The sequence below is a fragment of the Ustilago hordei genome (assembly GCF_900519145.1).
Source record: "Ustilago hordei strain Uho2 genome assembly, contig: UHO2_contig_12, whole genome shotgun sequence".
NCBI classification, from domain to species: Eukaryota; Fungi; Basidiomycota; class Ustilaginomycetes; order Ustilaginales; family Ustilaginaceae; genus Ustilago; species Ustilago hordei.
The window spans coordinates 81805-108565 of NW_024545263.1; the positions used below are offsets into that span (position 1 = coordinate 81805).

At 53.3% G+C, this 26761-nt stretch overlaps 7 protein-coding genes and 4 non-coding genes across 11 annotated transcripts; 5 read left to right on the forward strand and 6 right to left on the reverse strand.

Annotated features, from left to right (window-relative positions):
* Nucleotides 1–5461: 5461 nt before the first annotated feature.
* UHO2_05084 (uncharacterized protein) lies at nucleotides 5462–7246 on the forward strand (the record flags this gene model as incomplete). The annotated part of the gene is made up of 2 exons (XM_041556087.1): nucleotides 5462–6859; nucleotides 6995–7246. 2 exons carry the CDS (start codon nucleotides 5462–5464, stop codon nucleotides 7244–7246), a joined length of 1650 nt encoding a protein of 549 aa, XP_041412021.1.
* Nucleotides 7247–7841: 595 nt separating this feature from the next.
* Nucleotides 7842–7946, forward strand: tRNA-Val(AAC). Its single transcript has one exon. It is a non-coding gene; the product is annotated as a tRNA-Val (tRNA).
* A 492-nt stretch (nucleotides 7947–8438) lies between these two features.
* Nucleotides 8439–8534, reverse strand: tRNA-Arg(ACG). Its single transcript has one exon. It is a non-coding gene; the product is annotated as a tRNA-Arg (tRNA).
* A 570-nt stretch (nucleotides 8535–9104) lies between these two features.
* tRNA-Arg(ACG) lies at nucleotides 9105–9200 on the reverse strand. The gene has a single exon. It is a non-coding gene; the product is annotated as a tRNA-Arg (tRNA).
* A 218-nt stretch (nucleotides 9201–9418) lies between these two features.
* UHO2_05085 (putative LYS12 - Homo-isocitrate dehydrogenase) lies at nucleotides 9419–10765 on the forward strand (the record flags this gene model as incomplete). The annotated part of the gene is made up of 3 exons (XM_041556088.1): nucleotides 9419–9844; nucleotides 9954–10418; nucleotides 10523–10765. The coding sequence occupies 3 exons, from the start codon at nucleotides 9419–9421 to the stop codon at nucleotides 10763–10765; spliced, it is 1134 nt and encodes a 377-aa protein (XP_041412022.1).
* A 2313-nt stretch (nucleotides 10766–13078) lies between these two features.
* UHO2_05086 (putative ARG1 - argininosuccinate synthetase) lies at nucleotides 13079–14832 on the reverse strand (the record flags this gene model as incomplete). The annotated part of the gene is made up of 2 exons (XM_041556089.1): nucleotides 13079–14310; nucleotides 14784–14832. 2 exons carry the CDS (start codon nucleotides 14830–14832, stop codon nucleotides 13079–13081), a joined length of 1281 nt encoding a protein of 426 aa, XP_041412023.1.
* Nucleotides 14833–15574: 742 nt separating this feature from the next.
* Nucleotides 15575–15675, reverse strand: tRNA-Val(AAC). Its single transcript has one exon. It is a non-coding gene; the product is annotated as a tRNA-Val (tRNA).
* A 231-nt stretch (nucleotides 15676–15906) lies between these two features.
* UHO2_05087 (putative PGK1 - phosphoglycerate kinase) lies at nucleotides 15907–17157 on the reverse strand (the record flags this gene model as incomplete). Its single annotated transcript, XM_041556090.1, has 1 exon — nucleotides 15907–17157. The coding sequence occupies one exon, from the start codon at nucleotides 17155–17157 to the stop codon at nucleotides 15907–15909; it is 1251 nt and encodes a 416-aa protein (XP_041412024.1).
* A 521-nt stretch (nucleotides 17158–17678) lies between these two features.
* UHO2_05088 (uncharacterized protein) lies at nucleotides 17679–19427 on the forward strand (the record flags this gene model as incomplete). Its single annotated transcript, XM_041556091.1, has 1 exon — nucleotides 17679–19427. The coding sequence occupies one exon, from the start codon at nucleotides 17679–17681 to the stop codon at nucleotides 19425–19427; it is 1749 nt and encodes a 582-aa protein (XP_041412025.1).
* A 208-nt stretch (nucleotides 19428–19635) lies between these two features.
* Nucleotides 19636–22062, reverse strand: UHO2_05089 (uncharacterized protein; the record flags this gene model as incomplete). The annotated part of the gene is made up of 1 exon (XM_041556092.1): nucleotides 19636–22062. One exon carries the CDS (start codon nucleotides 22060–22062, stop codon nucleotides 19636–19638), a length of 2427 nt encoding a protein of 808 aa, XP_041412026.1.
* Nucleotides 22063–22443: 381 nt separating this feature from the next.
* On the forward strand, nucleotides 22444–26190 carry UHO2_05090 (uncharacterized protein; the record flags this gene model as incomplete). Its single annotated transcript, XM_041556093.1, has 1 exon — nucleotides 22444–26190. One exon carries the CDS (start codon nucleotides 22444–22446, stop codon nucleotides 26188–26190), a length of 3747 nt encoding a protein of 1248 aa, XP_041412027.1.
* Between the last annotated feature and the right edge of the window lie 571 nt (nucleotides 26191–26761).

Below are 26761 nucleotides of genomic sequence, written 5' to 3' on the forward strand. Positions count from 1 at the left end.
TGCAAATGACAGGCCAAGACAAGGAACATGCAAAATGGGGTTCCTGATCGTCGATAAACAGCAGTCAACTCAACATTGGCTGGCCAACACGATTTTTTTTTTGAGAGAAAAGGGGGTTTCAAAGCACAGCTGCAGTTAAAATGAACCAATCAACAAAAACCATTGTGCCTATAGACCCTGAAGTACGCTTAAACCAAAAGGACACCGTGTCTCTTGGACGACCTGATAGGTTGCAGCTCGTCGGCAGGCCAGTAACGGGCAACGGCACTTCCGAGACTTGCCGTTTCTCTTACAGCAGAGACGAGGAAAACGACGGTTGCTCTCACACAGACACACAGACGTATCAGCACTTCGGATGGCTTCCGACGGATGCGAGAGGGAGCGCTTCTGAGGTGGATTTGAGCATAACGAGCTCGGCTACACGTCAGTGAAAGCGGTCGAAAAAAAAGAATGAAATAAAAAAAAATAAAAAAAAAATAGAAAAGCGAGAGAAAGCAGGTTCCACCGTGAAACGAACCAATCCTTATTTTTTCTTTCATTCTTTTTTGTCTTGGTGCAAAGTTCCGATATTGCCGTTCAAGGGAAGAAGCGCCAGAGCAGAGGACTGTTGGCAAACTCAATTCAAAAACCGGAACCATGGTTTTTGTTCAGCTGATCGCGGCAACTTGAATCCGATCAACCACTGCTGCGACGCTTAGACGTCAATCTCACGTCACAAAGCGGAATTTCACTGGTGCAGATTACAATTCAGCGTTGCCGAACCGTGTTCGCACCCTGCTCTCTGGCTGGAGCGGCAGGCACAAGACTAAGCACTGAACACTCACTACTTCAATCAGAGTATCGGGAAGTTCGACATCATACTGGGATTCCAGTCGATCCCATTTCGCTAGATTAAGGCGCACGCTAATCCTCTCTATCTAACGTATCTCATTTGTTTGCATCGCAAGAGTTGGCTTTCGAACTGGTTTTGCCGCCACAATCTGATGTGAGTGAGCAGTACAAAGTGGCACCTTGCTTGTCTACGAGTTTTGACACATGCGTCTGATGCCGAGAAACCCACACCGGCAGCTGCTGCATGCACAGAGGCGGACCCCTGATACACAGTACTCATAGACTCAAGCAGCAGCAGCAGCAATCGCTTTGATACGATACGACTCGATAGGATACTATGGCTTGTTTGCTTTGCCCTATGCAGAGTTGCTTTGCTGGCTGTCATGCCATGATGATCGGGTCAGTTGGCCTCTAAAGTAACAACTACAGTACTCTTAATATTGACGCTGGCGTTTTGCTTAGTACATGAATGAAAGGAATGGGCACTAGGAATAGTCAAAAGAAAGGCTCGCACCTCTTTGCTCGAACGCCGCATCGCCAGTTGCTTGCTTGCTTGCTTGCTTGCTTGCTTGCTTGCTTGCTTGCTTGATTGCTCTCTCTATCTGTCTCTCTTCAGCTTTTGCAGTGTGTGTGGCTGTCGCTTGTGGATTAGACTCGATTGATTGACATTCATCTCTGTCCCGTGTGATCCATCTCTATGATTCGAACATTGCGTTCCTCGCCAGCAAGCCTTTTAGCACTCAATCGAGCTTGCTTCGCTGTCGAAGGGCAAAGTATAGAGAGACGGGATCGATCAGGCGAGATGGAGCATGATGCCAGATCGCTACGTTAACGACTTGATGATGCTGGATCGTTTCTCGGCTATGGTCTCTAAAGGGCAGGACGGTCCACTTGCCCTTGCTCTTGCTACTGCTGTTGCTGTTGTCGTCGTTCATGATTGTCGACGTTATTGTCGACGATACATCTTCCTCTCACTGCCTTTGATGGATAAGGCCTAGAAATGCCAATGATTTTGAAACTCCGCCACCGACACCAAGCGTGGGCCACACTCAAGAATTTGAACTTTTTTTTTTTCTTTTTTTTTTTTTTTTTTTTTTTTTTTTTTTTTTTTTTTTTTTTTTTTTTCGCGCCTAATTGGACCAACAACTGGGCATGGCAACCACGCCTGCCAAGCACCACGCTTAGCAATTTAGCCGCCAGTCCCTCTCCCTCTCTGATGCCTCGCTCGCCTGTATGCCTTCCCTACTTCTGCTTTTTTTCTTTTTTCTCTTTTTTTTTTTTTTTTTTTTTTTTTTTTTTTTTTTTCACTCGCGATGGGTGAGGCTCCTTTTCTACACTTGTTCACGCCCATCACGCCTATCCATTCTTTTTTTATACAATAAATCCACTCACTTGGTGTTCTTTCTCCGCCCGCCCTTCGAACATGCTCGATAGAAGGGACGTGCCAATCGACGAGGAGAAGAGACACTTCTTATTTACTACGATACAGAAAACCCACAGGGACTGAGAACACAGGCACATCTTCTTTGCTGTTCTCTGTTTTTTCATCTTCTGAGACACACCCACGCTTTGACTTGCTGCTGCTAACTACTCTGGCCTTGAGCATTCCTTCTGCCACCAAAAGGAAACCCCTTTTTTTAAAAATTAAAATAAAATAAGCCTCCTCTATCCCTGGTTCGGTTGTTCCGCTTCTTGTGCTCTTGTGCTTGCTGATCATGCTGCATGTCTTTGCCCACGCTCATTGCAAAGACAGAAGTGAGGGAGAGGAACCAACAAGGTGGATGATGCTGACTTCTGCCAAAAGAGCCTATTCCACCCTCCGGCCCGAAAGGGACTTGGGATCTTACTCACCTTCGGCCTCCGCCGCCTTTTCACCTGCACCTGCACCTGCACTTTTATGGGCCGATTTCGCCTTCAATTGTTGTATGCTTGCCGAACATGCTCATTGATGATTCCTCTAAATTGACTCTTTCTGCCTGGTCATCGTGCTTGCAGATGCTGCTGCTGTTCGCCCTTCCTCAACACACACCCAACTTTTCTGCTCTCGCCTTTGATCGCAACTCGTGCTTGTTCATGCTGCATGTCTCTTTGCAGTTCCCCTTTCACCCAACACGACTTGCCTTGCCTCGCTTTGCCTTGGCCTCTGCTGCTGCTGCTCATGTTGCTTTCCGTTCCGTCTCACTTTACCGCCCTCCTCGAACGGAGTCGGATCTGTCGATAAACCCTTGCTCAACCTGGCCATCCTATCTTTTAGCCCCCTCTTCCTCCTTTCCTTTCCTTAACTCCCTTTCTATCCCAATGCCATCCACGCCCTCGAGCTGACGACCTTTTGTCACCTATAGACAACGTCCCTCTCCTCTCTCTCTTTTCTCTCGCCTTCTCTCCAGCATAGCCTCTGCCGAACTGCGACAGTGACGTTTCGGCTCTTCCGATTCGGGTTTGGTTGGGTCAGGCTCAGTTTCCGACCAGCTCAGTCATAACCCTCGAGGCTCCTCTTGCTTCCTTTCTTCAGGACCACCTCCTTCAACCTCGATCGTCCAGTCCTTGCTACGATAGACATACCATTCCATCCTCTTTCTACCAACCACTAGCTTGCTAGCTCTTGACCGCCAGCAACTCCAACACCAATATCCTCGCCCTTCCGCCATCGTCACCGCAGAGGAGCGACTATAGACCCTCATCGGACCCTCCCCGAAAGTCTTTGCTTTCCTCGACCTCAGCGCATCGATACGGGCACCGCCTACCCGCCGTTGCTCTCCTCCAATTGCGAGAGTTGACAATCGCGATACTCCCAACAACCGTTCGGCACACTTGGACACTATCCGGCTTCCGACTTCGCCTCCTTTCACTCCCTCGACAGTTCGGCTTCGCTTCGACCGGAACACTCGCGTCACCTCATACCTCTTGTCGACTATTCAGAGCTGTCTCTACCATCAGCCTTTACAATTCATCTTTCTTCCAGCTCGGTCATTGCCATCGCTTCATCGCGAACCTTGAAACTCCCTCCGACTTCCGTTGTGCCTTTGAATCGTCACATTGCGCTTTTACGATCGATCTGCGTCATTGACATTGGCCGCGGAAACGCTAATCTTCATCGATCCCGCAAAACTTTCTTTCGGAAGTCGTAAGTACCCACCGCCTTTCATTCTTCCTCGCAGCTCCTCGCTTGATCTTCCGACAATCATGTGTGGAGTCTCTCCTAGGGTGCAGCATATGCGTTCCTGAACGCTAGTGGTATTGCGATTGCGACTCCACGCACGCAACCTTCCTTCGGTCTCCCATCGGCTGCAAGTGTAAAGTTGGGACGCGATTTGCTTCGTCTTAGCTGTCCTTCAACGCAAGCTTTGCTCGAGATGAACAAGTCCTTCCCTCACTTTGCTCTGCTCGCCGATTTGTGGACTGTTTGCAATGCAGATGAAGCACCGCAACCCTTTGAAGGATGTCACCCTCCACGGCCACGACCTGCACCATGCACAAGTCCCGCTGGCGTTGCAATTGCTGTGTTGTGCAGGCTATAGTTTGCTTCATATGACCGCACAACCGCGCTCACCATCGCAAATATTGGCAGTCTTCTTTCCAGTCTAGTAGCCGTTGCCCACTTGGGACTTGGTGGGTCGAATCTCTGCCAATTCTTGTGTGATGCTCCCGATTCGGAAAACACTTTCTGCTCTTGACCAGTCATCCTTGTGCTCTGTCGTTCAGGACAATCTCACTGACCTCGAACTTTTGTCTCTCTTCTGTTTGCTGATTTTCTGATTACCACCGTTCTCCTCTTCGCTACCGCCATGCTGCACCATCAACATCAACAATCTCTTCATGCAACTCTATCCATCATGAAGCTTTCTCGCGTCAAACCGGCGGCATTCAATTGCATTGCATTACCTCACGTGCAACCCTGCTTGACCCGCCTCGGTGCCTGCTTCGCCTTCATTTTTCGACGTTAGACCTCAACATCTTGACCACAGACGGGTGTCTAGACGCAACTTCCGACGTTGCTAGCTTCGACAACAGTGTCGTACACTGCATCTGGTGCGAACGGCTTCATCTGACTGCCAACCGATCAAACTCCCTTCATTTGTCGTTTCCCTCGACCTGCACACATATCCTTTCTAACCTTGCCTGTTGCCCGAACGGTCAACTCGAGGTCCCCACCGTCAACGCACAAAGCTTCTGGGCGACTAGGCCTCACAACTCTTCCAGACCTGAAATCGATACCCGACGCACAGAGTCCTAAGCAGCACCTCGTGGCAAGTAGCCTGATTGCACATATCGTTGCCTCCAGGTCTGCTCACCTACGTTCGGCTTCATCCGCATCATCAAGCCACGCTTCTTTTTCTTGTTGACGTGAGAACCTGATATATGTACTCTCGAGACGGTGTTTTTCTTACTTGTTCGTAACCGTTAAGCTCTCGATAGTAGTCTCGATAGACTCTGTAGATCCGACAGTCAACCACCAGCCTTGCTCACGTCCTGCAAGCTCGATCAGTCCCCATCGACATTCAAGTTGCTGCACATCACGCATAGCTCGTCGAATCAGGCCCTTCACCCAGCGCCCTTCTCGATCTTCTCAATTTTAAAGCCTCAAGCCGCGCGGTTGTCTTCCTTCCTGTCCCGTTCGCAGGACGAGTCAATGGCAGTCGCACAGCGCCACGACGGAGTCGGCCAGTACGGCTTCAGTCAGCAGTACTCTAGGATGGCCCCGCCATCCTCGTACCTGAACTTCGGTTACGATCGTCGATCGCAAGCAGACGAACACGCCGAGCCCATGTGGCCTGTACCTCGTATGCAGCAGCAGCTTCAGCAAGGCTCTGCCGCTGACAGGTCAAGGCATCTAGCGGGCTACTCCAACAGCTTCTCACAACCAGATCTGGCTCGCCATCAAGAACACCCAAGCAACTACACTTACGACAACTCATCATCAGCGGCTTTGCGTAATCCAGTGGTCTACAGCCAGCCGGCACAAGTGCCCTGGGGTATGGCCGGCCAGTCCAGCACCGACTATGCCGAGTATCCTACGGCATCCTTCATGGCTCCTATGGCTCAGCGGCCCCAACCTTCTCTTCACAGCCAAGCTCCTTACCTTGGCGGCAACAGCGGTGCATATGGCGACTCGTCTCTACACGCCGGTAACGATGCCTTCCCTAAGATGATGAACGGCTCGGCGCCCGCTCTCGGCGCTCCATACGATCACACTGCCGAGACGCTTTGGCCGTTGGGTCCTAACTCCCTCGACGCTTTCGCTGGCATCCCAGCACCATCGGGTCAAGTGACGCGTATCACGCTGACTTCGGCGGCAGACAGGGGCAAACTCAAAGCTAGGTCGTCGGTTCCTCCACCCAAGCAATTCAAATGTTCGGCGTGCGATGCTATCTTCAGTCGCAACCATGATCTCAAGCGTCACGCTCGCATTCACTTGGCTGTCAAGCCTTTCCCATGTGGCTACTGTGACAAGGCTTTCAGTCGCAAGGACGCTCTGAAACGTCACGTCTTGGTCAAAGGATGCGGTATTGGCAACAAGAAGCAGAATGACAGCCGAAAACGCGCAGCGACGTTGTCCAAGCTCGAACACAGCGAAGGTGGCAGCACTGCCCGTGCTCCTTACGACGGTGGCTCATCCGACGCAAGGGTCCGCGACTTTAGCGGCTTCCGAGATGACCTGCACTATCAAGGTCAGCAGCAGCAGCATCAAGGTCTGCAGGGTGACGCCTGCAATTCTCGTGGTCTTCCCGACAGGATAAATGCGTCCTGGCCAACGGCGTTCCCGGACCCTAACAATGCATCTTCGAACGTCAAGACAGAGTATGGTTCCTCCCACGGTACGCAGTTGCCGCAAGGTGGGTCGCTCCAGTCATATTGTGCTCCTCAGCAGCAGCAGCCTTCATACCCTACCTTTGGCATGGGCGAGGATGCCTTCCAGCAGTCTCAGCAGCAGCGACAGCAGCTTCCTGGCGGCCTTGTGAATGCATTCACATCACCGGGAGGCACCTCTGCCTCGTCTCCAGCCGACTTGAAACCCATCATGAGCGGCGTAATGGGAATGCCTGGCTAAAGTCTCGACGTCAAAGATGCTGAGAAGCAGTCGCTGCGACTTGGCAGCGCCAAGCTCCTCGACGCGGTTCCCTACGGCTCGCAACCGTTCGGTGTCGACAACCCGATGCAGTAGAACGCCGGCATGAGCGCGCCTGGAATGCCCAACGAGTCTGGTAACGGCTTTGGTGGCTACGAGGCCCAGAACAAGGATCGCTTCGGTCCCGCAAACTACCCAACAGCACCTAAGATCTCGCCCTCGCTCAACGCTGGACCCGATCAAGACATGAACCACCCGCATGCCATTTCGAACTTGAAGAGGCAGCAACAACAGCAGCACCAGCAACAGCCTTTTGGCTCGTACTTTGGCAACAATGCCGCCAACTAAGCATCCACTTCTTCTCTTCTCCTAGCTTCGAAGCGCTGATCTCTCTCATCATCCATCATGCGGGTATATATGCGAGGACTCTGCCACGTCCTTCTATCCGTTGACTGATTTCGAAGACTGTCAGCTGTAGATCTAGGGAAAGCGTTCCTTCCCGTGCCGGCAAGGATCGCCGATTTCAACTCTTACACATGCCCTGTCGAGCCGTATTCCGGCATGCCACCTTCTCTTCGTTACCGTCACCGCAGCATATACATCCGCGCGGGTCCCGCCTCTCTCACTCTCTCTCTCTCTCACACACACACACACTCTCTCTCCCATCCTTTCACACTCTTAGCATCTTGCATTGATTCCTGTGTCGTCCTCGATCCACACCTTTCCTTGTCCTTGTATCTCGTGAAAGTCGTTCTTTGTACGCCCGCGCATACCCAGTTGCAATGTTTGATGATTCCCTGTCACCCGACAAGTCTCTGTCAGATGTCTTGGTGTATTTCTACAGAGTGGGCGTCCGTCCTGGTGGTATTGGGAGTCCATTATGTAGGTGTTGAATACTAGTGGTATGCAATATATTTGCTAAGCTTGGCCAATCTTGTAAGATGGTTTCATGGCGCAGTTGGTTAGCGCGTCTCCTTAACACTTCTGATTCCCCTATAATTGCTAGTGCTTACGGAGGAGGTCGCCGGTTCGAACCCGGCTGAAATCATCTCCATTTTTGTCTTCCATTATGCTGGACTCAATGACGAATGCTTGACTCTCACGGTCTAACCAAGGTAAGATGGGGAGGAGACCTGAGACCACGCTGCATGGGTTTGCAATACGGCCTCGGACACCTTTTTGTGGTGAGATAGCACGATCGGATTGCATGGGTGATCAAGTATTCGTATTGCTCCCAAGGCGACACAAAGTCGAAGCCTAAGTATTGTTCTTTTGGGTGTGTCGACTCGAGCGATGCTCCTTCGATCCAAAACGATAAGCTTTCTTGCTTGTGTTCGCTGGTCTGACCTGTAAGTGAATGCCTCTGCACAAGTGCGAGCCGAGCACATTGACTCATCCAGCTCAGACGAGTAGAACCAAGTCTTTCCACGACAAAAAGGAAGGGTCCAAAAAGGATGGTCAAAAAAGCGAGACAAGAAAAACGATGCTCGCTTCAACTGGGCCAGGGTCTTTTGACATGGCAGAAAAACGCAAAAAGTTTTGACCAGCCTGGGGCTCGAACCCAGAATCTCCTGATTACTCGCTGCCTGGGCGGCTACGGTCGTAGTCAGACGCCTTACCATTGGGCCAACCGGCCTTGGTTATTGTTGCAGTTTGACATTGAATTGATATACACCATAGTGTGAAATCATTACTCGAGCTCACAGCATGTCTTTCCAAGCTCATGGCTGGCCTTGAATTTTATGATCAGTCTTCGTCGGAGTGTCCAGTGCCGGAGCTCTATTCTCCCTGTATATGAATTATACAGTGCCGTCGAATGAGCGCTTTTCTCGCCGAGCAACGTCTCAGTGAATGTCCCTGGAAGAGTGACGGAGAGCAGAGCCGCTTGATCTGTTAACTCTCCTGTTGTTCGTCAATGAAATCACTGCAGAGGTCAAGTACACATCTCAGGATGACCGAGCTGTCAGTTTCAGACAATCAGCTCGTTGCAGACTCCCATGACCTGAAGCGTGGGCTGAACATGCGTCCTTATCGACTCCGGCCGCACATGAGAGGATGAGCCGAGTACCCAGCCATGTCAAAACGAATACGCTCCGCTAAGAAGTCACCAGGCGCAATGTTGTCTTCAGGGCTGCAACTTTCCACATCAATCTAGGGGAAAGGTCAGGGCAAGAAAGAGACGAGATCAATAAAGTGAACAAAAAATTGACCAGCCTGGGGCTCGAACCCAGAATCTCCTGATTACTCGCTGCTTGGGCGGCTACGGTCGTAGTCAGACGCCTTACCATTGGGCCAACCGGCCTTCAATGGCATTGTAGTTGAACTTTGCATACACAAACAATCCAAAACGTTTTCTTTTTCACAACCCGAACGACGCCGACACTTAGCACAAGAAGGATCTCGGGAAAATGCCGTGACTCGCTTGCTTCTCATGCGCAAAAGTGAAGAGTTCAACACCCCCACCTCTGCTACCTTTTCCACCTCATCATCACCTTCGACCCATCCCCACACGCCGCAAAGATGACTTCTAGAGCTGCCTCTATCTTCAAGAATGCTTCCTCCAAGGTGTTGCGCCTCGGTATGATGCCTGCCGACGGTATCGGTCGCGAGGTTCTCCCTTGCGCTCAACGCGTATTGCAGAACACTCCCGGTGCTCCCAAATTCGAGTTCGTCCACCTCGATGCTGGTTTCGAGCACTTTCAGAAGACCGGCTCAGCGTTGCCAGAGGAGACTGTTAAGGCGCTCAAGGACGACTGCCACGGTGCCATGTTCGGCTCGGTCTCGAGTCCTTCCCATAAGGTGGACGGTTACAGCTCGCCTATCGTCAAGTTGAGGAAAGAGCTTGATCTGTATGCCAACATTCGACCTGTCATTGGCGTTCGTGGCACCAAGGACGAAGAAAAGTTTATCGACAGTGTGATCATTCGTGAGAACACTGAGTGCTTGGTAAGTTGCTCCGAAACTCGCTCCCAGAATATTTCCTATCTACAGCTTGCACAGATGACTTATCTCTAACAAGCGTTGACCTCACTTTCTGAATCATTCGATCACACAGTACATCAAGTCCGAGACCAGCGAAAGCGGTCCCGACGGTCAAATTGCACGAGCTATTCGTCAGATCACCGAAAAGGCCTCCACCCGCATCGGAAAGAAAGCCTTCGAAGTCGCCCTTGCTCGCCAAGAACTTCGCAAGACCACCCAGCCCAACTATTCTCCCACTGTTACCATCTGCCACAAGTCCAACGTGCTTAGCGTCACCGACGGTCTCTTCCGTACTTCGGTCCGAGGCGTTTATGAGAAGGACCAGAAGTCTAACGGCGGTGCCGGCAGGTATGAGGGCGTCAAGCTTAACGAGCAGCTCGTCGACTCGATGGTTTACCGTCTCTTCCGTGAACCTGAGGTGTTTGATGTTGTCGTTGCTCCCAACCTTTACGGTGATATTGTTTCGGACGCTGCCGCTGCTCTTGTCGGCTCGCTTGGCCTCGTGCCTTCCGTTAACGCTGGTGACAACTTCTTCATGGTAGGTACAGCTCCCCTTCCTCCTTAACCTCCATCTTTCCCCTTATGACTCATTTCATCGACTGCTGTCTGTTCCTTTCTTACGTGTTGCTTGATGGTGTGCAGGGAGAGCCCGTCCACGGCTCAGCACCAGACATCGCAGGTCAGGGCAAAGCCAACCCCATCGCCTCGATCCGCTCTGCCGCGCTCATGCTCGAATACATGGGCTACACCGAATCCGCTCTCAAGATCTACACCGCCGTCGACGCCGTCATCCGCGAGGGCAGGTATCTCACTCCTGACCTCGGAGGCTCGGCTACCACTACTCAGTGCGAAGAGGCTATTCTCAAGAAGATCAACGATGCCTAAACGGGGCCTTGTGTGAGAGCTGTCTTTATAGATCCAGTCACAAATAGTAAAAAAGAGGTAGAGATCTCGGTTTGCAGTGCTTTCAAGTGTGTGGATGAGTGCGGTGTGGCCGCAAACCCGAGCACTCACTGGCGCTCTGAGCAAAGGGGAACCGGCGTGTTCGGACCCGAAACTGCCTCAACAACCCAACATCAGCTCGCTAGTGTAGTGTGTGTACAATCCTGACCAAGAGCAGGACTAAATACATGTTATAAGAGGCTAAGGGCAGAGGAAAGAACCTAGGTCCGTCTGGGGAGGTATGAGCAGCCCGTTTCCTTCCGAGTCTCCTCTACCCTTTTCCTCGAGGCATACTCTGAGATTACTTGAGCCATTGGGTAATTCAGCGCAGCTTTGGATCCAATGTTTTCTTTTTCCGTGTTGCATGAGGCGTAATCGCCTGGCTTGCTATCTATTGCAAAACCATCGCCTTCTACCTCGAGCATCTCAAACGAAAGGCCCGCGATTGCTTCGGCACCCCTCGCCGATGCGATTCCAATCCACGCCTATGCTGGCAGACTATTGTCTATCAACTTGCCGCGGCTATTCACTCGCCCTCTTCCGGATTCCTTCCCCACAAGCTCTTCGAACAGCCTCAAACGTGTCCTCGCATCCGTCTTGTACAGAGTACAAGATCTTTCGGATCCGCTTAGCAGCACCGATGCCACCACCTCCACTTCCACAGAGCAACCAACAAACCTAAGGAAGGCCGAGCTGTACGCACCTATGCAAACTCCACCGCAGCTCTTCGGCACTCGCAGGCTACGCAGTGTCATGCTCGAATACATTTGCAAGTCCGCCACCGAACTGGACCAAGACATGCGCAGACGGCTCGCAGGGCGTCTCGAAGAGCCCGAACTGCTCGTCACGGCGATAAAAGAGTATCTCAAGCCGCACACTTCCGAGCTCGCGGTCGTCGACCGTATTTGAGTTAAGCTCTGCCAGGGAACGCCGGTCCGTCGATACGCGGCGCTGCGCAAATTGACTCGTCACTGACCTACACACTCTGTAGTGTCAAGCTTTTGATGGTGTTCCTGCAGCCGCTTGTGAAGTTGAACCATAAGCGCAAAAGTAAGACGGAAGCAGATGTTTCCTTCTCGCAGAAGAAAGATTCTGCGCACCAAGCCGCTCCGCTCTGCTGGCATGCAATGTCCGACTATGCCGCAAGCTTTCCGTGCTATAAAGTACGACCGAGCCACCGATGCATCTTCCCGTCCTTCCGCAAACTCCCCTTGCAGCATCCACTTACTTGCTTGCAATATCACATCAGATGGCCTGGCCTGGCTTGCAAGATCAACAGCCCAGAGAGGCTTCTAGCGATGCCTCTCTCGGGAAGAACTCGATGATCCCATCAATGCCTTTGATGACATCTCGACGCCGCCACTGCCCTCGTCACCAACTCAAGTGGTCAAGATTCTTGGGGTGACGCGCAAACCGGGCATCAAAAGAGGACGCTCCAGTCTTCTGGATCAGACTGATGCTATCAAGTGTCAAGTGTCAAGTGGATCGAGTGTTCAGGCAGGTGGTAAAACAACAGATGCTTGTCAGCCACTGCGGCCGAGCAAAAGCGCCAAGACAAATGGAAAAGCGAGAGCGACAGTAGAGGAGATCGACAAGGTGGTTGCTGACGACATGTTCAACACGTTGTGCTCGCCTCCATCATCACCACCACCAGGACCACCTCGAATCAAGTCAATCTCGGACATGCCAGCAGAAGAGCAGCGATTCTTCTATCGTCTTGCATTCGGAGGAGGCTCCTCTTCTTCCAGTTCTCCTGGCAACATGGGCGTGACAACACGAGGAAAGAATGACAAGACATGGCAGACAACATGGGATAACTCAAATCAACCAAGTACAAGCACTGTCAGCTTGGCTGCGACTAGCAGGCCAAACTTGGCTTCTGGCAGTAGTTCCAGCCGCGGTGTAGCAAAGGGATCACCATCAAGTACCAGCAGCGGTGCAATTCGAGGTCGGGAGCCGTCCGCATCCACAATAGAAGCTCGCACAGTCGACGAGGCATTGCACCGTGCATCTCTTTGCCTCCGTACAGTGCGATCAGCTGCCACAGCATCTGCATCCTGGTTGAAAACCGTTCACAATGAGCGCACAAGTCTGGACCCAAGCCTGCGCTAGAACTTCGAACCTGGCAATTGACTAGCAAAAGAGAGTAAAATTGACACAAGTCAGAATGATGATGACGAAAGAGAATGCATTTCAATGATTCTGCCTTCCTTGAAAGGAGATAATTCTATTTACATGTGTGCATGCGACACAGGCTTACTTGCGAATAGCGTAAGCAGTCTCGCGATCGGAACCGGCCTGGTTCCTCTCAGCGAGACCCAAACCGTATCGGCGGAGACGGATAGCCTGTACTGTGATGAAGCCTGAGGTAGCAGCCGAGTCGAAACCACCCTGCTCGTCCATCGATGTGAACTTCTCATCGTAGAGCAACTCTTCGGAGCTTCGGCCCTCAATGATGACGTTACCCTTGTAAAGAGCGATCTTGACCTGACCGTTGACCGTCTTTTGCGACTGAGGAATGCACGAGCGAACAAACTCGCATTCGGGGGAGAAGAAGAAACCGTAGTAGAGCTGTTCGGAGAACTTGGTGGTGATAACCTGGTCACGAATTCGTCGGACTTCACGGTCAAGAGTGAGACCCTCAAGATCCAAGTGGGCAGCACGGAGGATGGTGGCACCGGGAGACTCGTAGCATCCACGAGACTTGACACCGATGAAACGGTTCTCGACAATGTCGATACGGCCGATACCGTTGGCACGAGCAAGAGCGTTCAGGGTCAAGAAAACATCGACGGGGTCGGTGTGCTCCTTGCCGGTCGAGAGAACCTTGACCTTGGATGGAAGACCCTGCTTGAACTCGATGACGATGCGCTCGGGGGTGTCGGGGGCAGATTCAGGGCTCTTGGTCAACTTCCACATGTCAGCAGGAGGAGTGGTGTTGGGGTCTTCAAGGATACCAGCCTCATAGGAGATGTGGAAGAGGTTCTCATCAGTCGACCAGGGCTTAGCCTTGGTCTGAGTAACAGGAATACCCTTGGACTCGGCGTACTCGAGCAATGCGGATCGACCAGCGAAGCGGTTAAAGAATTCGGGGATACGCCATGGGGCGATGACCTTGATGTCGGGCTTGAGACCGTAGAAAGCGAGCTCGAAACGGACCTGATCGTTACCCTTACCGGTGCAGCCGTGCGAGACGTACTGGCAGCCGGTCTTCTCGGCGGCCTCGATCATGCCACGAGCAATGACGGGACGAGCGAGCGAGGTACCGAGAAGGTAGACATCCTCGTAGATGGCGTTGGCCTGAACGGCAGGGAAGATGAGCTCCTCGATGAACTCGCGCTTGAGGTCGGCAAGGATGAAGTCCTTGGCACCGCACTTGAGCGCTTTGGAGCGAGCAGCCTCAAAGTCCTCCTCCTGACCGACATCAGCCATGAAAGCGATGACGTCGTATCCCTCATCGATGAGCCATGCAAGGATGGTGGAGGTGTCTGTTGACAGGCGCAGCAACCGTTTCGAAGGTGATGAGCAGGATCAATGGCGATAGCGACGATGACGATGATGACGAGCGAGCATCAGTTGCCAGTAAGTGTCGAGCAAGGTGATCGGTGCGCCGAGCGAGCGAACGAGCGTTTAGAAGGGTTGCGGAATGCAGAGGCGAGATGAGGAAAAATTATTCCGAAATGAAATTGGAAAAAGAATTCGAGTCATCCCGATTGGCCCAGACAGAGCGAGAGAAATCGCAAAGGTCAAAGCGCACAACACCATATTTGGCGGACAACAGATATTAAACAGGATATACGAAAACGAAGAAAAGGAGGTATCTGTCAATGATGGCGTCCACGACATTAGATTGCGGCGTTGCGCAGGGGCCAGAAACGGTGAACACCTGTCAAAAAAGGCTTGAACCCCGCAAGGATTGACAGCTGATGAGCGCTCCCGGAGTGGTTCCCGGACTACTTACCGAGTCCACCAGAGTAAGCCAAAAGCACTTTTCCGGTCTGTCCTGGCATGATTTAAGGCGATTTTGGGTGTGTTGAAGAGAGCGTGTTTTCGTGTGTGATGCTTGCAGAAGAGAGTGTGAGATGTGATTGTCACTGGAGTCCGACTATATGGTGTCGGTATAGATATCCGTTGTTGGTGATAGTGGTGGAAGAAGAGAGTGCAAAAGAGGGTTGCTCGCCTGATAAGGCTCTGTCCCCTTCGCACAAGCCAAGAAGAAACGCGTTCCCGTTCAATTACCCAGGCTGTGAAACAACTTGACCGAGGCAGCTTGCTGCATGCACCTCTGACTCGTTTGGACCTTTTCTCGCTTCTCGTTGGTTCCAAAAAAAAAACAAAAAAAGAAAAAAAAAAAAAAAAAAAAAAAAAAAACTTTGGGAAGGAAGAAATTCCAGCTAGCTGGTCCGTCTCCGTCTGCAGGCCTCTTGAAGATCATTGTTCCGCCTGTTCGGTACCATGGTGGATGCAGTCAGCATGGCGAAGAAAGCATTGAAGCTGCAGCACCACAAGACCCTTCTGCCACTCATGTGTATCTGATAGCAAAGGTTACTGAGAGGATCCTTCCCAAATTGGGAGGCAGCTCCCTCTTGGAGAAAGCGAGCGCGACAAGATGGACGCTGCAAAAATCGCATCGCCCTTCTTTCTGATCATAGACTCCCACTCGCCGCATGAGGGGAAGTGAAAGAGTCCAGTTTTAAGCCTTACTGAGCATGATCAGCATGTTCATAATCGGGCCAAAAAACAGCTAAAAAATGATTTCAGCCGGGTTCGAACCGGCGACCTCCTCCGTAATCCCTAACGATCCGGAATCGGAAGTGTTAAGGAGACGCGCTAACCAACTGCGCCATGAAACCATCTTATCAGCCTGGCAAAGTGTTGCAATTATAATGCATTGACGTTCTACTAGATTTCAACAATTGATAGTTTTTGCTCGGTACTACGTCCGCCAATAAACAAAGGTCCTAGCCAAGATTCTCACATGTTTGTTCGAGTCAGTACGCAGAATGGGAGAATAATCGGAAAGTTCGCTTGCAATTAGCAACATTAATGAGTATGGTTCACAGATTGGCACGTTGGCCAGAGATTCACTTCTGCGAAAGCTCCACTACCCCGGGTAAAGCCTTTCCTTCCAATAGCTCCAGCGAAGCACCACCTCCGGTCGAGCAGTGCGAGATTCCGTCCTCGGCACCGTACTTGGCAACAACGGTAGCAGTGTCGCCACCTCCGACGATGACGGTCGAGCCGTTCTTCTCGGCCTCGAGACAGGCGTCGAGCATGGCCTTGGAACCACCGGCAAAGTTGTCGAACTCAAACACACCGGCAGGGCCGTTCCAGAGAATGGTTTTGGCCTTGAGGATGGTCTCACGGAACTTCTTGCGCGACTCCTCACCGGCGTCGAGACCCATCCACTCGTCAGGGATACCCTCAGCGTCGGTGGCCGAGCCGGTCTTGGCGTTCTTGTCGAACTTGTCGGCAGTGATGTAGTCAACGGGGAAGACGAGCTCCACATTGTTCTTCTTGGCCTTCTCGACGAGCTCGGCGACCTTGTGCGAGCCAGCCTCATCGAAGAGCGAAGTGCCGATCTTGACGTTGTTGAGCGTCTTCTTGAAGGTGAAAGCCATGCCACCGCAGATGATGAGCGAGTTGACCTTGTCAAGCATGTTGTCGATCAGCTGGATCTTGTCCGAGACCTTGGCACCACCGAGGATGGCAAGGAAGGGACGCTCGGGGCTCTCAAGAGCCTTGGCGAAGAACTCGAGCTCCTTCTTCATGAGGAAACCGGCAGCACGCTGGGGAAGCTGGACACCGACCATGGAAGAGTGGGCACGGTGGGCAGTACCGAAGGCATCGTTGATGTAGACGTCACCGAGCTTGGTGAGGCTGGCACGGAACTCCTCGACCTTCTTGGGGTCAGCCTTGACCTTCTCACCGGCCTCGTTGGTGCCCTTGCCCTCCTCCTCGACGTGGTATCGGAGATTCTCGAGGAGGAAGATCTTGCCATCAGTGGCGCTGGAGACAGCCTTCTCGGTCTCGGGACCGACGCAGTCAGGGAGGAACTCGACATCCTTGGAAAGGAGCTTGGAAACTTCGGCAGCAACAGGCTTGAGCGAGTACTTGGGGACAGCCTTGCCGTCAGGGCGGCCCAAGTGGGACATGAGAATGACGGCCTTGGCCTGTTGCTCGATAGCATACTTGATGGTGGGAAGGGCAGCAACGATACGCTGGTTGTTGGTGATCTTGTCGCCGTCCATGGGGACGTTGAAGTCGACACGGATCAGGACCTTCTTGCCCTTGAGTTCAACATCAGTAATACCAAGCTTGCTAGAGAGAGACATGTTGAAGTGATACGTTTGCGGAGAGGAGTTATGGATCGTGGTAGTGTGGAAAGGAAGTGCAGGTGGAAGATGCGCATGGCTGGTTACTGATGGCAGAGATCGGACGCTCTGGCTCTAGCGTAGAATCGTGAAAAAGGGCTGTCTCACAAAGTGGAGCATCGAAGAGCAACACACAGACGATGCGCTCACTGCGACCGTGCGCGGAACGATCCCCGATTCCAGAGCGTTTCTTCCTTCTTCCTTGCTGCAGAGCCTTTATCGATCGCGTGTCAGTCTGCAAAATGTTGGGTTGAGAAGTCGATCTTGCTGCGGGCTAACCCGATGGTGTACTTGATCGGGCCTGTTGTCCGGAAGTCGGCTAAGAATTTGCAATGACAACCTGCAGGTTTTTTTTTGGCAAACATGACAGCTGTTGAACAAGAAGAAGAAGACTTGGCTTCCAGAGCTCGACTTTCCAGACCTTTAGCTTCCGCATTCATCCTCAAACAAGAAGCCTCGTATTCATCGAGGCTACTTCCACGATGTCAGATCCTTCACAGCAGCCTTCCGGCTCGTCCTCGGGGAAAGCCAATGACGGTGCACCTTCCACTCGAAGCACAAATCATACAGCGCCCGTGGCTGCCCGACCTTTTCGAGGCATGGCTTCTCTCCAGGGGGTAGGGTCATTGCGAGGAGGACCAGGCCGTGGAGCACCAGTATCGTCCAGTGCATCCATGGTACCATCACGGTCTTCGTACGCATCGCCTGCGCCGGGCGTACCAGGATCAGCGGGTCCAGGCTCAGGAGTTCGCATGCAGTTCCGTCCAGTCAGGCCGCAACGACGCAAAGCATCCGAATCGCCAGCACCACAGTCATCGACCGCAGCAGAGTCACCATCAGTTTCGCCACTTTCGACACCACACGGAGCGAGCTCAGCGCCAGGAGGTAGAGGCAGAGGTCGAGGTCGTGGCGGCGCACGTCCACCACGCCAAGCAGTACAGATGACAGCGTCAGGACCTTTCGCCTTGGGTCCTTCGTTACGGCCGACCGGAAAGAAAGTAGCTCCCGTTGGACCAGGTGGTTCAAGTTTCACACCTATAGGCAGTGCAGACTCCAGCCGAGGCAACACTCCCGCCAAGACCGATCCAGACAGGGCCTCGTATCGCAACCCAGACAAGCTCAAAGATGCGGAACAGTATTCAGATCCTGAAGATGGAGGCGTGGAGATTGTCGACATGGATGAAGTGCACGGTCTTGACGAGCTTGCACCTCGAGCATTGCCAAGAGTTGTCGAGAAGGAGAGCAAGAAGGATAAGCAAAAAGTGGCAAATGCACGTCAAAAGAAGATGGAAGGAAGAATCTTAAAGGACGAAAGAGACGCCAACCCAACTGCAGGCGTACGCGTCAAGTCAGAAGACGACGCTTTGGGAGAGCTTGACCCTAGCGTGACTACGGGTTTGAACGGATCTGGAACATCCACAATCATCTCGAGCGAATCAGTTACACCACAACCAGAAGAAGACTCGAAAGTCAACACGGCTGATGCGCTCGATCTCAGCGAAAGCGAAGGCGAAGAGCTTATGGACGATCTCGTGGATGACTTTGTCTTCCATGATGACGACGATGTTAACCCCGAGAACCGACTCTACCTCTTCCAGTTCCCTCAGCTGTTCCCCAAATTCAAGGCATCAAAGACGTCCAGCACCAGCACCACCACCGCCGCCGATGCACCATCCACAGCAACCGACGCCGAGAGCACGAGCGCGGCAAGCAAGCGTCGCAGCGTATCATTTGCAGAAGGCACCACCGGTGGTGCAGGCCAAGCACGCCCCTCAATCGCAGTCAAAGATGAAGCTCCGTCCAGCTCTGAAGTCGAAGACGAATCCGATGCGGATTCAGAAGAAGACGACAAGAAGCGCGACACCAAATCTGCAGGCTCCAGCAAGGCAGACGGTCTCGTCGGCAAGCTCGACGTTTACCGAGACGGCCGCGTTTTCTTACGGTTTGGCGAGCTGGTCATGGAAGTTACAGGTGGTTCGCAGAGCACGTTCTTGCAACAAGTCATGCTGTTGGATCCAAACAACCGCACCGCTACAGCGCTGGGAGAACTGCATCGCAAGTTCATCGTCAGCCCAGAACTGGATTGCATGCTGAACGATATTAGTCTGTATGGCGAGGAGAAGCGCTTCGAGGAAGAGCGTAAGAGACAGGAAGAAGAGGCGAAGGCTGAAGCTGAGCGAGTCAAGTATGGTGCATCAGCTGCTGGGTTCGGATTCATTAGTGGCAGGTGATTGCTAAGCGTTTCGGCAGTCCGGATTCTCAGCTCACGCAGACAGCGAGAAATCTTACATCTCAGCCAGAGTTTAGCTTTTCGCCGATCCTGTTCACCTGTGTGCGACTTCGTGTGTTTGAGGAGATCTTTGACCAAATGGACCGACCACACATCTTGGGATTAAGCTTTTGAGGAATGTGCCAAGTCTGCATTAAGTTGAGTGTACACTACTCCTCATCCTCATCGTCCTCATCCTCATCGGAACTCTCTTGAGACTCCAAGATATACCTGATGACCTCTTCTGCCGCCTTCCTCAACTGCAAGTTCTTCTCACCCCCAACCTCAGCCTCGGTCTGACGACTCAACGGGCTCTTCCACCAACCCACGATGTTCTCCTCCGAGATGATGTCATCATTGTAGAACTTCTTCAACAGCGGAATGAAGATCTTAAAGTACTTTGCGTGTGTCGCGCAGAAGTTCTGCACTGTGGCGAGCGCCTCGATCTGGTCATCGACAGCGACGACGGAGATGAGCGGACACCATTTGTCGAGCACCTTGAGCATTTCTTTTGGCTGATCGGGCTCGCATTTGGTGAGGATGAAGCCGATGACCGTCTTGCGGACTTCCTTGAGCGGGACATTCGAGGCCATACGGAGGGTCTTGAGTTCGATGGCTGCATCGTCGACCGTGTGGTTCTCTTCGAAAGCACGTTCTAATGAGGCGGCAGCTTCGGTGCGGAACTCGTCGAGTCGCTTGACAGCTGCTTGCCTCTCGACATTAGTTTCGCCGTCGAGCATCATTGAGGATCCAATCAATGCATCGTCGTTGTCGTCCGACATCGAGTTGTCTGTACCAAGCTCTGAGTCATCGTCGTCATCATCATCGTCCGAATCGCGGCCAACACCGACGGAGGAGACGTCAGAGAGCGAGTCCGAAAGCTGCATATCGTCCATATCAGCACCAAGACGCATCAACCGCAAGTTGTGCGAACGCTCGATCTCGTCCACCTCGTCCTCATCATCATCGGAAGCTTCCGAGTCCATGTCATCCTCGGCTCTCGATGGTTTCTCGCCTAGCGCTGGCCAGAGGAAACCGACACCCTGTGCGCCCAGCAGCTTCGAGGAGGCGTCCTTGCTACCAGCAGCTGCAGACTGTGCCGCATCTTCTCCTTCACCATCCTCGCTATCGCTATCAAAGTCGAACTCGGACTTGAATTTCCTGTTGCCTATCCTGCTGAAGGCGGGGAGCTCGATGTTGGGCCCGACCACGCATCCATCGGCGATGATGCAGCCCTTGTTGATCTTGACGCCGTCCAAGATCTTGACGTTCTCGGCGATGATGCTGCGCTCGATAGTGCAACCTGTGCCTACGAGAGTGTTGGCCCAGATGTAGGAGCCAGAAATGTTGGTGCGGCTGCCGATCTTGACGGAAGAGCCGAGCACTGACTGTTGCAGCGAAGCCTTCTCGCCAATCTCGGACTGGCATCCGATCAAAGTGTGAGGTCCGAGCTGACATGTGCGGCTGAGGACGACGTTGTCACCGAGGAACCGGAGACCAGATCGTGGGCTGTATCGTTGACCACCTGGCAAGTAGCCTGCGGGTCCGAGTGGGTAGGTCCACTGTCCAATGACGTCCTTTGTGATAGCATCGTAGTCAGCTGGAGACTTGACACGAGCAGCGTAGCCACGACCATATGTAGAAGTGCCGACGGTCTCGGGGAAAGACGAGCTGGCAATCTGAACTGCAGAGGCAGGTGGACCGGTCGGTGCAACATGAACAAAGATCTTGCTGTCGAGCAAGTCAGAGGTGAGGATACCAAGCACAAAGTCGCGGCGGAGGGCCTGGTAGTCGAAGTTCTCCGAGAAGAGAGGCGGTACGTCGGCGGAGCAGATGTCAATACCACAGTCGACCAGATCGTGTCGAATGTCTACCTCAGCGCCCCGAGAAAGACTGTTGACAGTGGCAGCCGCATCCTCATCGAAAACTTCGAGCGGCAGGCTTGTGGTCCTGAGCCTTGGTGCCGCGCGGACGGGTGCGTAGTGTACGAGTTGCGAAGTGTGCGGCTCGACGAAGAAGAGCGAGAGGTTGCCTGGTGTGCGGATCCTGCTGCGCTTGCCGACAGGCATAGTGCAGATGGTCATGATAGCGTCCTTGTCCTTCTTTCTGCGGCGCTTGTGTGCGTCGACGATGCTGGCAAGATCCATGCTGGCAACCGAGTCGGCGTGAATGAGGATAAAGTCGGAGCGGATGATCTGTTTGCTGTCGAGCTCACGCATCACATCGCCGAGCGACTGCGCATCTGGAGTGGCAATGACAGTGATCTTGGGGAGCGAGTATCGAGCTGGAGATGTCGCAAGATGCTTCTTGATCTGGTCCGAGTGTCGGGTTGCGAGGATGAAGATCTCCTCAACTTCGGCCAGAGCGAGATTCTCGAGTGTCCAGTCGAGCAAGGGCACGTTGCATAGCGGAAGAAGACATGCCGGCTTGTCGGTTGTGAGAGGGTGGAGACGCTTCGAGAAGGCATCGGCGAGGATGACAGCCTGGAGAGGCTCACGCTGAAGGTCCTCTTCCTTGTTCTGCTGCGATTTAGCTTTGGAGGAAGCAGCGGCGTTGCCGGACTTGCCACCTCCTTTGGCTGAAGACTTGGTTGGCATCGTAGTTGTGTCCGCTGTGCTGGAATCGAAGGGTGTGCGGAGACGATGTGGTTGAGCAGACAACTCAAAGGATGTGTTGGACTGGCTTGACCTGAGCAACACTGAAGGCTGCCAAGACAAGAGAGAAAGGGCCACACGTGATGAGCTCTCTCCACTGGCAAATTATTTTCGATTTTTTGAGACTTTTTGGAAGAAATAATGCGCAGTTTTGGACCCTCGAAGCACTGGAAGGTGGAAAAGACACAGGCCAGCGCTTTCCGCGACCCCATTTCGTGGTTCCAAAGTCGGCCTCTTTTCTCCACTCTCCTACCTTCCTTCCGACCACCACTTCAAGAAGCTCTCTTCCGCCTCTGCTTCCGCATCAAGGCCGCAGCAGCCAACATGTCTCGAAAGAAGGAAGCAGCTGCCGCTCCGATGAGCGCAGTGGCAGCTCGCCAAGCTCGCCAGCAACAGGCTCAGGCAGAAGCGAGCGGCTCGGGGAAGGCTTCTGCTTCGCGCTCGTCTAGGAGGACCTCCTCTTCTCGACGTGGGCCAGACAGCGAAGCCGAAGACGATGTTGGTATCGACGATGACGATGATAAATCGACGGGTGTCCGGGTAGACATCCCGCTACTATCCGCAGCTCAGACCAGCGAGCGTTCCGCCGAGCGTTCCGCCGAGCCTTCCTCTTCGAAGACCCAACCTCGTTATACTTCGAAGCGACGACGACGCTCGTCTATTGCTCAACTTGACGACTCAATTGCAGCATCAAGGCCACGGAGGAGCTCTGTCTCTGCATATGCGAAGCCTGACGTCGCCGAGGCTCAGTCGACACCCAGGGTAACCAAAGCCTCTGCTAGCACACCATCCCGCAGCGGTGGGAAGAAAGCTTTAGCCTCGACTGCAACGCCCGTCTCTAGCCAGAAGAAGCGCAAGTCGCTAAGCGCTGCGGAACTGGTCGAATCGGGCGACGAATCGGGTCCATCGATTGATGATATCCTCGAGGAGTTCAACCTCGGATCAGCCGACGAGGCATCGCAGCCGCCACGGAAGAAGTCAAAAGCCCGCACTCCAGTCAAATCCCGCAGGAGCATCGCGGAAGAAGCCGAGTCGTCGGCTGAGCCGGAGCGCAAGGCAGCCAAACAGTCGCCATTGAAGACGCCTCTCAAGAAGAAGACAGCCAAGACATCTCCCGCCAAAGAAGCAGCATCGGAAAAGCCGACAAAGGAAAAAGGGAAAGGCAAGGCCACAGGCTTAGCCAAGCAGAAGTCCTTATTCGCTACTCCCGATGCAGAGAGACTGAAGGTGGCTAAGCGATACTTTGCGGGTCCTGCTGGCAAACACGCCAAGGCGAGCATCGGCACTTCTGCAATGCCCGTCGAGAACGAGGTGACGGGCTTCCTGGCCTTCGGTGAGAGTGACGACCAAGACGAAGAGGTAGCATCCGCACCTGGACATGACCTCGTGGAAGGAGACGCAGCGGAGGGCGTTGACTCTGACAACTCCTCGGAGGATGACGAGAAGGAGACTGACGAAGCAGCGGTTAAGACCAGTCCGCAACGTCACACATCCACCCGCATCACGGCTGCCAAACAGCAATCAGATCGCAAGGGAAAGGGTTGCGCCGAGCCAATCGTCCCCAACAGCGACAGTGAAGAGGAGGACGGAGAAGAAGATGATACTGCGAACAAGCTGACTCGGGAAGCACTCCTGGACGCAATCCCGTACTCCAACTTCACACCGATCCTGCAGGGAGACTCGCAGAACGTACACGTCATCGAAAACAAGCGCAAGCGTGCAAGAGAAGAGCTGTACTTTGGCATGCGACATGGAGAAACCCTTGTTTTCGTGGGCATCGGCCACATCGAGGTACTTTGGGGCTGCGTCCAGATCGGCGGTGCTATCATTTCTTCGTCGGACCAGGGCTTCCGCACCACCAACATCTTTGCTCCCGTCAGCAACCCACTCCCAGTCCTCAAGTCGATTCCTGGATCGGTGTTGAACGTGCACGACTCACAACAGAATGGCTCCAAGTCAGGAGAAGACCTCAATGCGGATCGCGTCGTCAGCAACATATTGCGCAGCGGCTTCGACACAGTCGTCAAACTTACGCCACTCTCGTCCCCCATCACAGCCATCGGCCAGGTCTGTCCCATCGGCGGCCTCGCAACCCCATTCTCGATGCCGCCCAATCTCGAACTCGGCAGTCTTTACCAGCTCTCCACTATCAAGATTCTGATCGCTCCTGACGTTGAGAAGATTGCTCGGAAGCCCAGAAATATCGCAGCTCACGGTATGTTTGCTACTGCTGGCCTTAGCGCCACCTATATGCCTCACACCTGGCAGAACGCCCTCCGAACCCTTACAGCATCCGCCTTATCGGCAGCGCAACACCCACAGGAAGAGTCCGTCGTCGCTCTAGTTCGCGGCAACAAGAAGGTCGGCAAGAGTACACTCAGTCGCATGGCTCTTGAACAATTGCTATCGTTGGGTGACATGATCGGAGGCAAGGCCGCCTACCTTGAGCTCGATCTAGGTCAGAGCGACTTTGGTCCGCCAGGCATGGTGGCTTTACACGTCTTTGACATCGCTGACGAGGTGCAGAAGCGACAACGACCCGAACAGAATGAGGAGCACGAAGGAGCTGAGCAGCGCGAGAGTGAAATGCAGAACGGCCACACTGCAGCACAAGCAGGATCCTCCAACCCCGAAGGCATCGAAGGTCCCGCTCGAGGCTGCATCACCCTCGGTCCAGGCTGGTGCCAACCTCGCGTCCCCGTTCGTGCACACTTCACCGGCGATGTCTCGCCCCGAGACGATCCCGAGAGCTACGTCGCTGCTATTCACGATCTCATCGAATACTTCCGCACAGATATCCAGCCCGGCCAACCTGACGCTTCAAGCAAACAGCAGCGAGTCCCACTCATCATCAACACGCAAGGCTGGATCAAAGGTCTTGGTGCCGATCTCGCCTCTCGACTCGAACCTGTGCTCCGACCCACACACATCCTTGACGTTATTCCACGGGGATCGCCTGATCCCGTACCTCCTCCCACCCGTGGCCCTGTCTGGCTGGACGCTCATGGAGCGATCGCTGGCTCTGGGCCTGAGATCATCACTCTCGAGAGTGTCTCGCAATTGGAGTTCGTGCAGGGTACATTCGGACAGCAGGGCAATAACGGCAATGGCAACTATCAGAATGGTGTTGAGGAGAAGAACGGCAGAGGATCGAGTAGGGAAGATGCTAAGACAGGAAAGGGCGGTGACGGAGGCTCAACTCCTCCGCGCTACGTCACTGAGATGGGCTCGAAACTCGCACCTGCCGAAAGCCGACTCTTGAACGTCATGAGCTACCTCTACGCGCAGAAGCTCGCCACAGCTGGAAACTCCAACGCATTCAAGACTCAAGGCACATGGGACTTCTCCGAGCCGCTCGCGTACCGCCGTCCACTCTTCATCGACGTTGCTTCTGGTCTGCAGGCTGGTATCCGCGTCCTTGCTCTTGGATCATCCGTACCTGACAGCCTTAAGCTCCTTGCATTGAACTCCTCCATCGTCGGCATTGTTGTCTCTGACCAAGTCGACGAGGAAGATCCCGCAGCAGAGGAGGAAGGCAACCCAGCAAGCACCTGGAAACAAGCCTTCGACCGAGCAGCCCACCTCGCTCACTCCGCTCCTGGTCTCTCCACTCGCTGCCTTGGCCTCGGCATCGTCCGTTCCATCGATCCTGCCTCAGGCCAGATCCACCTTCTCACACCTCTCGACACCACTTTCCTACAAGAAATTCAGCAAAACAGCTGCCGCATCGGTCTGGTCAAAGGCGCTCTTGAACTTCCCGTGTGGGCTTCACTCGACTTCGAGGCGATCAAAGAAGCTAGGGAGAGCAAACTTGATGTTTCCCCCGCTACTTTCTATTCGCAGGATGAAGCTGGTTCCTCGAAGGGCGGTCAGGCGGAGGTGCCGTTGCTGGCTGGAATGCCACGTAACCAAGTGCCGTATCTCGAATGGCCTCATGCTGCCACCAGCGGACCGAATCGTCAGAAGAAGGGAAAGCAAACCGCAGTCAATGGAGCAGAGGGTCCGATTCAGTTGGGTTCGGAGAAGCGTCGTGTTCGACGCAATCTTATGCGTAAGAGTCAGTTTGCCTAGGCTCCCGAGGCTAGATCGTCGATTATTGTATCACCCGTCAAAGTATTAGTTGTGTATCTCTTTCTGTAAATCAAGGGTATTGAATCCTTAAGCAAATGTGTATCATCCATCCTCCGTCGTCCTCGGATGTGATAGCGTCTGAAAAAGTAGTGGGCTCGACAATACTTTTTATTATTATTATATCAGACCAAAGAAGATATTGGAACCGCATCGAAACAGATATTGTACAAAAGGACCAAAGGGGAAAGAAAATGCCTCTAGGCCAGGATCGAACTTCTCGACCGACAGATGCAAACAAACATTGGGTCCTCAGAGAGGTAACTTCCTGGTCGCCGAAGCAAGCAAGCAAGAGAGTCGTAGGCCAAAGTCACCGATAAATGCCAGAAGAGTCGCAGACACAAGGTCAGAGGCAGGTTGGAGTAGAGCAAACAAAGGACCGGCCGTCGTGATCAGGCCCTCCAGAGCTGTCGCTGAAAAAGGTACGGGGGAGTTGTAACGAAAGAGGTGCTGGTTTTGCCCGTTGCTATGCTGAGCTCCCCAGCGTCGCCAAAGTGGTGCAGCTTGCGAAAAG